This window comes from Corvus kubaryi, unplaced genomic scaffold (assembly GCF_017639235.1).
Source record: "Corvus kubaryi isolate FWS band 111438036 unplaced genomic scaffold, C.kubaryi_AGA036_p1.0 66, whole genome shotgun sequence".
Classification (NCBI taxonomy): Eukaryota; Metazoa; Chordata; class Aves; order Passeriformes; family Corvidae; genus Corvus; species Corvus kubaryi.
The window spans coordinates 13,625,824-13,637,064 of NW_024582054.1; the positions used below are offsets into that span (position 1 = coordinate 13,625,824).

The following is an 11,241-nucleotide window of genomic DNA, read 5'->3' on the forward strand; positions in this document are numbered from 1 at the left end:
AGAGATCTCACTTCGTCACCACCCCTCTACACAGACACAGATAATCTCTGCGCCTTCTGCCCTTTGCAGACACAGATAATCTCTGCGCCTTCTGCCCACAGCAGTGACCTGCCAGGATCCCTGCTTCTCCTTTCTGGGCTAGACCTGTTGCCAGGCCAGAACTTGAGTCTATTCCTCCTTCCCCCGAAATTTTTGAGTATCCCTTGTGGGATCTGGACCATTACAGAGCTGTGCTGCAGAGCTGAGGGTCCTGGTTGGGAGAAGGACCCCTTCTCTGGGAGAACAAGAGGAAGGGGATGAAGAGTCACCTCTTCCACACTCACTGGTAGAGTTTAGTTTAACATTACTTTTTTTTAAGCTCAATCAAATTTCTGGAGCTTGAACCTTCCCTGACTGCTGTGTCTTGTTGCCTTTTTGCTTCCCTCCCTTCTGCTTTGGCAGCTACAGCAGACGCTGTGAGTCTGTAATAAGTTATTCAGCAGTGATCATGCTCTTCCTCGGATTTCAATTTCCACATGTTTCCCTTCAGGCTGTTTCCAACTAATTTCTCCATTTGCATAATGCCCCCCTTAGGGATGCTCTGGCACAGCCCCTTCTCCCCCCCCCTTTGACAAGTTCATCAGAGATTCAAGCTATTAGTGGAAAACACTTTAATTCTGTCAGCCCTTTAGCCTGGTCCTTCCCCATGCATCTCCAATTAAAAAAAGACAAAGAAGCAGTTTGGGGTTCAGAGGGATGGAATGCCCACAGGAAATGGGCTGAGGACTGCTGGACCCCCCACCCTTGGAAGCCCCTGGAGGGAACCAACTGGAATAATTACAAATTCAGAAGCAAATGCTGTATCTTATTGTACATTCTGGTCTAGCGGCCCAAATAATTTTGCCTAGACCAGAATCAGCAGTGGTCCCCCACCCCGGCCCCCAGCTGGGGGTGCTTGAAGGGGAGAGATAAGGAGGGATTTAGCTGGGACAGCACTGAGCTGGGGGGTGGTGGGGCTGGTCACCCCTGCTGCAGATGCACCCTCTGGCATCCCCTCTCCTGAAATAATGCTCTTGCTTGGTTATTTGGAGGGATGGACATCCAGGAAGGCTGAGCACATGCAGGAGAGGGGAATGAAAACCGTCATATGGATGCTGGGTGAGCATGCCCCTTATTACTCCTCTCTAGGCCACCTTGTCTCTTTTGGGCATACCAGCCCTTCCCTGCAAATTCTGCCTCTGTGTCTGCTCTCAGAAGCAAGGTCTGCTTATTTCCTCCTGATGTTTGAATTCTTCTTTGCTCTCTTCAAGCACATTTATACTCCTACTACACAGAGATGCTCCGGTCTCTTTTTCTCCCTAATTCTTGTCCAACTACATAGGGAAAAAAAAGCCTACACCACCATCCTGCTCTCAGTGGTAGTTGCCCACTGAAATACATCTCCCTCCATGATACACAGACACCAGCTAGATTATAACTTCCTTCAGGAATAGCATAAATACCTCCACGTTTAAGTGAGCACAGCACTGTTGTGAAGCTCACCTCTTTGATAGCCAGCTCCACGTTCTTATAAAAAGAGTCTTTACTCCTGCTTTTTTTATTACCTCTTCCATGTTAAAAAACATAACGGGAACTTCCAGACCAGCTTCTGTACAGGTCTCTGATGTGCTTCTCTCTTTTATGGCTCAAGTACAACGGCAATCGCAGACGTTAACATGCTTCTTTAGGATGAAATGTACATTTGAATGGCACCCAGCTGGAGGAACATGCTGCATCCCTTGCAAAGCTGGCTGCAGCCTGCCCAGAAACTCTGGGAAAGAGGTGAGGGATGCCCAGAGCCTGCCCACAGGCTCCTGCGCAGGGGGGAAAGAGGCAACAGGGGAGCCAGGGAGAGGAAGGATGGTCAAAGGTGGATGCTGGAGAGTGGGGGGTGAGGCATGGCTTAATGCCAGCCCTTTGGGGCAACCATTGCCTTCATACCCACCTATGAAGCATTTAGTGTGCTGCTGACAGTATACGAATAAGCAAAAGTAAGAAGTATGGGGGGGATGTTTGGTATTTCCTTGTTACCAGAGGCTTTTGGATGGATGGAGATACCTCTCTCCAAGGCATGGGAAGGAGTGTGTTGAGGTCACCCCATGTCTCAGGCTCCTTCCACGTCTCATCTGGATCTTGTCCCCTCACAAACAGCACTCCCACCCCAGACTCTGCAGGTTTTGTCAGCCTTTTCTTTCCATCCCTCTTTGTGTGCAGGGCCCTGACCTAGTGCAAGGAGCAGAATCCTTCAGGCCACCACCCCTCCCAGGACACTTCTTAGGTAGAGGTTTCCATTACAAATCTTGAAGTCCCAGCACTCTGGGACCCTTATGAGGGCTCTGACTTGGGATCATCATGGCAGTCACTATTAACACAGAGAAAACCTTGCTGTCTTTACCAGCTTGCATCAACAACGGGAGAGATGGCATGCAACCACCAGCCTGCCTTTCTCCTTGTTTCTGATTTGGGATAGACCAGCAACTGGGATCTTCTGTGGATCAGGGGTCTGTTTGCAGAGGGATACAGAGAGCATGCCCCTTGGTCTTGTCCATGCTCTGTCCTCCTACTTCACTGCAGCTGAGGGGTCAGGCCACCCCATGGCACTGAAGTGAGAATGTTGTCCCCATCACAGGAGTCTGGGGACCCCACCAGGACTCCAGCCTCCCAGAAGAAGCAGCAGTCATTCCCTGGCACCATATCCCCTCTTCTCCCTGTGTGTGCCCTTCATGGGCCAAGCCTGGGCAATGGGTCTCCCAGCTGCAGGGCTGAGAAGGGAAGATGTAGCCCCAGATGGGGGTGGTCGCGCCAGCCCAGCAGCAGCATGCAGTTTCTCTCCTGCACATCTTCCACCAGGCAAATGTGCTCCTCCTTGTCCCAGCAGCCAGGCTGGTGCTCAATTCCCTGTTGTTAGATGGTTGCACCTCACAGCCTCAGGGAGAACAGGGGTCTACTGTTTGTCTGCAAGGAGAAAGAACCTGCACAGGACATCCATGCCAGGGCCCTGCTGTGCAAGCAGCCCTTGCAGGCACTGGTGCTCTGTGCTCCACAGGAAAGCTCGGTCCCAGTAGCATCAGTGGCCAGGGATGGCTGTGACATGCAGGTGGCAGCTACACGTGGCCCCCTTTCGAGAGATAAGCAATCAGTGCTACCACCACCCCGATGTACACTCCTGTGCCAATGGTTATGGAGAGCGCAGCAAGGAAGAGAGCTCGGCGGGAAGCTGAACTGGCCAGATGAAAATCTCCTTTGGAGACAGCCTTGCTGGTCTGGAAGGAGAAGAAATGTTTGTTGCTCACAGCTGTACCAACCTGGCCTTTAACCAGCATGCAGTTGTTTCATTACTGAGTCAGTGCTTCTTCTCTGGCCACTGCATCCCACGGAGGCTGGGAACAGACAGCAAGGTGTCTGTCAGACTGGGAGGGCTCAGAACAGCAGTGCCACCTGCACACATTTCCCTGTGGATTTAGCCTCCAAGGGAAGCATGGGCTTCAGCTACTTGTCTGAAAGCACCCATCTGGGCACTCAGCCAGAGCTGTGGGTGGGTGGCTGGACCCTTGTAAGACCTCAGTGCATGGGGTGGTGGCTGTGCGGTACTGACCACATACCAGTGACCCTATACAGAGATGTAATGAGTACTGCCTAGGCTCAGGGAGCTGACTCTGGATGGCATGTTCTGTTGGTCCATCTGTGCTGCCACCTGATTCCTGCATGAGGTTTTCAGCTGAAGCCTATTTGCTCTTGAAGGGCTGATGAAACCAGCAGTGGAGACAGAACTCCATCTCTCTAGAAGAGGATGGCAACTTCCAGCTTCTCTGAGTGCTCAGGGCATATTCCAAGCTGGTCTTTTTATTACCTATTACTTGAGTTCAGGTTGCCATGTGGGTATCAATGCACTCACTGTGCAGACACCAAACAAAGAAATGGTCCTTCCCTCAGTGAGTGAACAAAGGGGGTAGTTATAGCAAATGGAGCTAGATATAAATTGCCCCACGTACATCATCACGTGGAGAGTGCACTATGTGGAAAAATGTGAAATCAACTCACCAGCTCTGTGCCAGGCACTCATGTAATATATTTTTCCATTTCTGTTCCTATCCTCTTGATTTAACTTCTTAATGCCTCCCCCCATCTATTCTTGGTGCGGCACCATCCATGCAAATGTGGAGTAAATCCCCTGGCTCTGCATCATTATTCTGGGTCAACAGAAATGTAAGTGAGCCCAGGCTCTGGGCTAAGCCCTCAAGAAAGCAGCAGCTCCTCTGAGCTGCTGCAGCCTGAGGACCATTCCCTCTCCGGCCTCTACCAGCTTGGCATTGGCTCCCACAGGTTAGCCAATGTGCATCAGAAACAAGTGCAAGAGAGGAGCTGTAGTGTGATATGGACACCAAGCTCCTCTTTGCATCCAGACTCCAGAGCAGCCTGGCTCCCGTGGCATGAGGTGCCTCAGTCTGGGTCATGGTGTAGAACTTTCACATTACTGGAGAATGGGAGGACAGGTGGGAAAAAGCCATTTTCCTGAACCTGGTTGGAGGAGAAGCTGGGCAAGGGGCCAAGAGGAGCCCCAGTTCCCTAAATAACAGCCAAAAATCCCAAAGGAAAAGCCTGACTCCAGTAGCCCACAACAAAACTGGAGGGGTTGCAACCCTACAACAATTGTGGAGACATCCAGGAGCACCCTTTGTCTCAGCCCTCAGAGTTATGGCTGTGGCACAGAGATGAGCCTTAGATTCAGAAAGGTGCTGATCACCTCCAGGGCCGCTGTGGCTTTCAGGGCCCTTGCTTTAGCACTTGGCACATGCAGGCAAGCAAAGGGATTCCTTACCCCTTGGGAGAAGTAGAAGGCAGCAATCCCCAGGGGCCAGAAGCAGCACAGCATGGAGAAAAGAGCCAAGCCCAAGTGGTCCCGGGGGGGAAGCATCAGGAAATGATCCTCACTTTCGCTGTCGCTGGAGGAGTCGCTCTGCAAAACCAGATGGATTCAGCACATGCCCACCTCCCCGTGCCTCTCTGCAGGCTGCATCTCAGCACCTCGCCTCCCAGCTCCCACTCCCTCCTGGTCCCGTCACGTATTCTCATACAATTCCCACTGGCAAATTCAACGAGTAAATTTCAAAAATATTTTAGACTCTTCAGCATGGTTTCACGAGGAACAACATAGCTCAGCAAATTCAAGAGTGGAATGGATTCTCGGCTCCCTGCCAGAGCAAATGCTGGGGGTCTGGGATTTCCCTGCATTAGAGAGAGTCTTAAACTGAAATATCTTCAGCTTTGGCAGAACTGACTGTTTGTCAGCTTGAACAAACTTAAACAAAGTGACTTATCCCCATTAGAGACTAGCAGATCAATATCCTGCTAAACTAATTTAGGAAGTGAGGGAAAGCATTTGAAGTGGATCCTACCCTGCAGGGGCAGCATGCCCTGTCCCCTTAGTGAGTCACTGCCAGTGGCTGTGCCGAGCCCTCTTGCCTTTGGGCACTGCTGGGTAGCCTCAGAACACCCTGCAAGTGATGTGCCTTGGTGGGGAAGGGATGCAGAGGTGGGGACATCCCTGCTGCCATCTGAACAGGCTACATCACCAACACCAAATGTAGCAGAGCTGTGCTGGGTCATCAGGCATTAGCTCCAGCGAGCTCTGGGACCCTCTCCCACTTCTCAAGATCCTGGGTGGTATTTCCCAGCCTTGGCACCACTGCTCAAGCCATAGTGGGGGACAGTGCAGCAATGAGGCTGCTTTGTCAGCTTCATTCTTCCTGTGCAGGATTCATCCTGTCTTTATATATATAAAGCTTTCTCTCAGCTGCTGCCATCAGGCATGTGAATTTTGCTGTTATGCAAAAATTGCTGTTTCTCTTTAGCTCAAGTGCCACAGCAGCAGCAGGCTGCCCTTGTCAAAGCATCCCCATTTCCCAAGGGTCCCGCAGAGACCCACCTCCCTTTTATTCTCAGCAGCAGGCAGCCAGGCTGCTCTTAGGGAAGCTGACCTCCTTCTGAGGTCAGCAGTGAGGAAAAAGGAGCAGAAATGATAAGGAGGAAGAAGAAATACTGGGTGAACAGGGAGGCTGGTGAGGCAGGAGATGGTGGGATTTGGGGGGGAGTTCTGGGTAAAGAAGGGAGAATAAATTATCAAGAATTTGAGGCAACGTCCAGAAAGAATGACCACAGGAGTTTAGTGCCAGCCCACCTGTCCAAGCTCACCTCATACTCCTGGAGCTCCTCTTCCTCCACTTCATAGGAAACAGTTTGGATGCGGATGTCACTCTCTACCAGGCAAGACCCTTGTGCCTCATGCCCTTCAGGAGCTTCGGATGGAGCTTCTTTGCTTTCTGTAAACGTGGTCTCACAGCTTTCCATTTTGCTGTCCTTGGCCTTGAGAGCAGTCTCATCCTTCACAAGGATGAAACTGGGGCCATACAAAGCTTCAACAGCCAGCTGCAGGGAACTGGCATCCAGCAACTGGTGAGTCCTGGCACTGCCAGTGTTTTGGAATATGTAGGAATACAGTTTCCCTTGGCAGCGATGACTGGGGTAATCCTGGCTGTGATGCTGGTGGTAAGAATAGCTGCTGCGAAGGTGTCCATTGGATTTGGCCAAGAGTGGGTTTTGAAGCTCACGCACGCTTTCCATGCTGCCGGTGGTGGTTCTGGTGGGGAGATCCTGCAGGAGAAGAGGGGATAGGAGGAAGTAGGCTGTTATTTTGGCAAGGTAAGGGAGCAGAAAAGCCTCTCACCCATGCAGAGCCAAAGTTGAGAGGGTAGCGGGAACAGAAAAATTCTGCAATACTGGAGAAAACAAGAACCCTCCCCGCCTCTGCACAGATTGAATGCTATCTCCCCAGCTGGTAGCAAAATAAGGATGCACCCCTGCAACAAGGTTATCTGATTCCGGCTGGATTAAGATGAGGATTTGCTGTACCTATAATGCATTTTAAGTTGGCCGTATGCAGCCTGATGGGAAAGGACCTACTGCATCTTTTCTGCTGGTTCATAATGTGTGCTGTGATGAAGACTGACAGCACAGAAGTAGATAAGAGACTGACAACCACTCGAGGGGCCTCCCTGACCTCCCAAAGCAGAGGGTCGCACGGTGGATTATATCCCTCTGGACATTACACATGCACCTAACTGGCTTTCAGGTGCACAGGAAGTCCTCTAGGACTCATCCAAGGCTGAGCTGGGGCTGAGGCAAGTGCAGTGAGCCACAAAGGGAAGCCAGGGGGCTGCTGTGAGGACATGGAGGTGGTGTTTAGGCTGGGGTGGGAGTGTTGGATGCTCAGCCAGCTGTGAGGAGGAACAGAAGGATGTGGAGATTAAAGGGCAGACTCTGTGGGGTTTGGTCCACTTTGAAATGATGAAATTTTAAGTAAATGATCCATCACATCAAAGCGCTGTTTAAACCAGCTCCATCCCAGCCAGCCAGCCTTGGCTCTGGGCCACCAGCTTCAGAAAATGCTGAGTCCAAATGGGATCCTCAGATACAAAGGTCAATGTGGGTTTCTTCCTCAGGGAAATTCACTCCCTCTCCATTCCTCCATTTCAGAGTACTGAAACCTTGTGCTGCTCTTATTATTTTTTTCCCCATTAAAATTTCTGAGATGAAATATTACCACCCCTTTCCTTCAGAGGAGCATTTACTATTTTGGCTTCCCAACCCACCTTGGAACAAAGAAAAAGTACAGTGAAATAGCAGCGTTCCCAGAAGAGAGAAACAATTACTTTGCCCTCTTCACTACCTGAGCCCCAGGTTTTACAGTCTCTCTAGCATTTTCCCAGCTCCCAGACCATGCCACCTTATTGCCTTGCAACCCCAAATGTTCCTGTCCTCCTCAGAGACCTCGGTCACTGACTCCTCGGCAGGATGCTGTGTAGCAGGGTCACACTTCCTCCTGCTATAAGAATCCCTGAGGTGCACTAGGTTTTCTGATAGACACCATATCACCTTGGCTTTAAATCTCAAGAAGGAAATATAAACAAAGAAACAGAAGACTTTAGAGAGCGTAAAGCCCAAGCACTCCTGTTTCCTTTGCCAAACCCTGCCACATCATGCAGGTTTGGGAGCTGTGCAGGGTTTTAAAGGGACCTGTCCGTTGGCTTTGTTCTGGCAGTGGTCATCATATTTTGGAAATCTGCTCAGGAAAATGGAACTGTTCAAAAGCCCTCTCGTGATGCTAAAACTCTGTGCATTTTGGTGAATGCTCTTCACTTCTCCCTTCCCAAAATCATTCCCTGCCTTCTGCAGTCTCCCACCTTTCTAATAAAGACTGTAATGGCTCATGCAGCAGATGGTCATTAAGTATTTTCAAAATATTTAAGGGAGATCCATATTTGTAGCAAAAGGGTTTTTTTTTTTTCCTGCACAGACACAGAGAAGCTCAAAGCTACATTCCAGTTATTGGGCAAGGAAACCACAATCCTCTTCTTTGCTTACCTTAACGTGCAAATTAGATTTCTAATAATATAACTTAATTTTTAACAAAACAGTAAGGAGAGACTAGTCACCAAGTGTCATTTGAGAGCAGCAGCCAAAGCAGAAGCCCAGTGCTAGTGAGAGAAAATTGACATTTTTGGTACAGCATCCATGCCTCATCTCAAGAAATTATTCTGGCAGCAAGCTAGGGTAGGAAGGAATGGGATCTTGCTGGGAACTGCTGAAGGGATTCATTTCCAAATGTGTTCAGAAACACCAGCAGATGGACTGCAGGCAGGCTGCTGGCCACTGGGCAGCAGGTGCTGCCTGTGTGGAAGTTGCTGTGCTTGTCACTTTGGGTCCTCAGCAACAGGCTGGAGAAGGAGCAGAGCTGCACAGAAAAAGCTGTACATTCACAGCAGCAAGCGCTGGGAAACACAGCGTGGGAGGGGGAAAGAAGGGAAGGAGCTGGGAGGAATTGGAAACCTAAAAGGCAGTTTGGGAGGTGCCAGGGAACCAGTGTGGGAAGAGTGCATCTATGCAGCTGGACTGATGCTGGACATGGACTCTGTTGAGTCCCAAAGGATGCTACAGGGGCTGGTAGGAGTTGTCTCACTGACCTGGGCTGTGGGGGAGAGGCAGGCAGGGCTCGCAGGCAGCAAGCATCCTAGGGTGAACATACCTTGTAAGAGTAACAGTGTGGGTAGAAAAAGAAATCACAGGAAAAAACTCCTGAAGTGTGGAGAAGTCTGTGAATGTGGGCTGGGCAGGGCTGAGGCTTCATCCCAGGGGAGCAGGATGAGCTCGAGCCTCTCTGGTCCCTCAAACTGTCCTGGAGCTGCCCTTAGAGCAGAGCCAGGATCTTGGAGCTGCTGCATGAAGCGGGGGCACAGGGCAGGGCTACAGCTAGAAGGATTTAGTCTGTGCTACTCTTGTACCCTCTGGAATTATAAAAGATTTACCTGTACTAAAGTCTCTTTTCCTTGCTGCCTTCCACTCTTGGGAGCTGGAGCTGATGCTCTCCCTGGGAGCAAGATGTGGTACTAACAGATCTGCAGGGACAAGGGGAAAAGTGCAGAAGAAGATCTTACAGTGCTTCTGATGAATAAGCACAGGAGCCACCAGCTGTAGCCTTAGTGCCCAGTCCTGGCACTTGTCAGCAGTGGAGAAGGGACAACAAGGGCCAGTGTCACAACATGCTTACAGCAGTGTGCTCAGCCCTGCTGGAAAGCAGCCAGGCTGAAACCTTCCTCTCCACTAACTGATGTCCCAGTACCAGAGGGATTAGAGATGCTTCCCACTCCTCAGTCACCAAGACCAGCACATCGCATAGAGACCATGTACCGAATGGTCTGGGTTTGCAGGGGGAGACAAGGGCCATCAGGCCTCTAGAGATGGCATTAGCGAGGGAATGGCAGAGAGGGTGAGGACCAGCCCTGCACACACATGCACGGGGAAGGAGAGAGTCAGACCAGCCCTGCAGTTGTCCCCAAACCCCATTTGAGTTATCTGGATCCCACAGTGAATTTAGCCACACAGGGACTTAAAAAAGGAAGCCTGGTAGTAAAGCAAGCCTGGTGATAAAGAAACCTTGTTAATAACCAAGATTGGGGAAAGAGGAATGAAGTCAGAAGATGAAAGCAAGAAAGTAGTAAAAGAGAAAATTGTCAAAGAGTGGTCACTCTGACCTGTTTACCAGCAAGACTGGATAGTCTGCATATCCATTAGCCCCATGGGGCTAGTCTGGGCAGCACTGGCAGCAGGTAATGGTGGTGAGATGCTGCTAGGTGCACAGGGAGGCACATACAAGCACATACAAACACACAAGCTCAACGTGGGCACACCTGGGAAGAGGCAGACTTCAGTGCCCTAGTTGAGCTGAACCATCGCTGCAGCTCTACTGCTGCCTGACAGCTGCTGGCTCCCTACCGAACTGCATCCCCCTGTGCGCGGCTGCTCCTGTAACCAGCTGGCTGAGCAGGGCCCCCCACGCTCCCCAGCCTACTTGCAGCAGTCCCCAGCAGAGTGGGAAATGCACAGATGCGATGTGTACTCTCAGCTTCTTAAGGCGAGTACTGAGTAAAAGGAGCCAAAATAAGGCATGAAAATAAAGAGGTAGCAAATTTAGCTTCCTATTTCACAGATCTCACCTCCACACCACATCCCTTGAGGCAGTTCTCAGAGGGACCCTTGGCACAGATGCCGGCTATGATAAGCCAGTTAATGATGAATTAAGTAGCTGTTCCAGGAATCAATCATCATTTAATTGCCCTGTCAAGCAAACACTCTGCCTTGCTTCCCGGGCTCATTAGCAGGTTGTGGCTGTGATGCATGTCCCCAGACTCCCGAGTGAGAAGGTTAGCCCACCCTGGCGGAAGGCTTTCCCTTTCAGGACAGCACCAGGGGAGGTCGGTGCCCTGAGGCAGTGGTTGTACCATTGCACTGCCATGCCCTGGCTGGTCCGAGGGCAGGGGACAGTGTGAATGCCTGTTCCTGATCGAGCTGATGTTAAGCAGCACCATGGCCAGGTACAGCTGCCATAAGCCCCAGGACAGACGTGGACCCACTCCTGATGGAATAGGAAAGCATAGGAGATTTGTCTAGCACATGGCCCTGAGCCCAGACCCTCCTAGGAGCTCTCAGAAGGTGCTTTGGATCTTCTAAGCAGAGGCCCAAGTCCTGCCAGGACACAGTACCTCTGCCTCTGGGCAACCGAGCTTATGATTCTGCCCAAGAGAAAACCATCTCACAAAGGCTGCTGAGAAGCAAAGGCAGAGCTGCCTGGGCAGCTGTCATTTGGGGGGGATGGGGGAGGAGGGGGGG

The 11,241-nt window shown here is 50.9% G+C and overlaps 1 protein-coding gene across 2 annotated transcripts in view; it reads right to left on the reverse strand.

Moving 5' to 3' along the window:
- Window positions 1–633: 633 nt before the first annotated feature.
- SYNDIG1L (synapse differentiation inducing 1 like) overlaps window positions 634–11,241 on the reverse strand; it is a 12,519-nt gene continuing 1,911 nt past the window's right edge. For both annotated transcript variants that reach the window (XM_042048085.1, XM_042048083.1), the window contains exons 2-4: window positions 6,211–6,669; window positions 4,838–4,975; window positions 634–3,281 (exon numbers count right to left, since the gene is read on the reverse strand). In XM_042048085.1, coding sequence (XP_041904019.1) covers window positions 3,123–3,281; window positions 4,838–4,975; window positions 6,211–6,639 — 726 coding nt within the window. In that variant the 5' untranslated portion in view covers window positions 6,640–6,669 and the 3' untranslated portion in view covers window positions 634–3,122. The remainder of the gene's footprint in view (window positions 3,282–4,837; window positions 4,976–6,210; window positions 6,670–11,241) is intronic.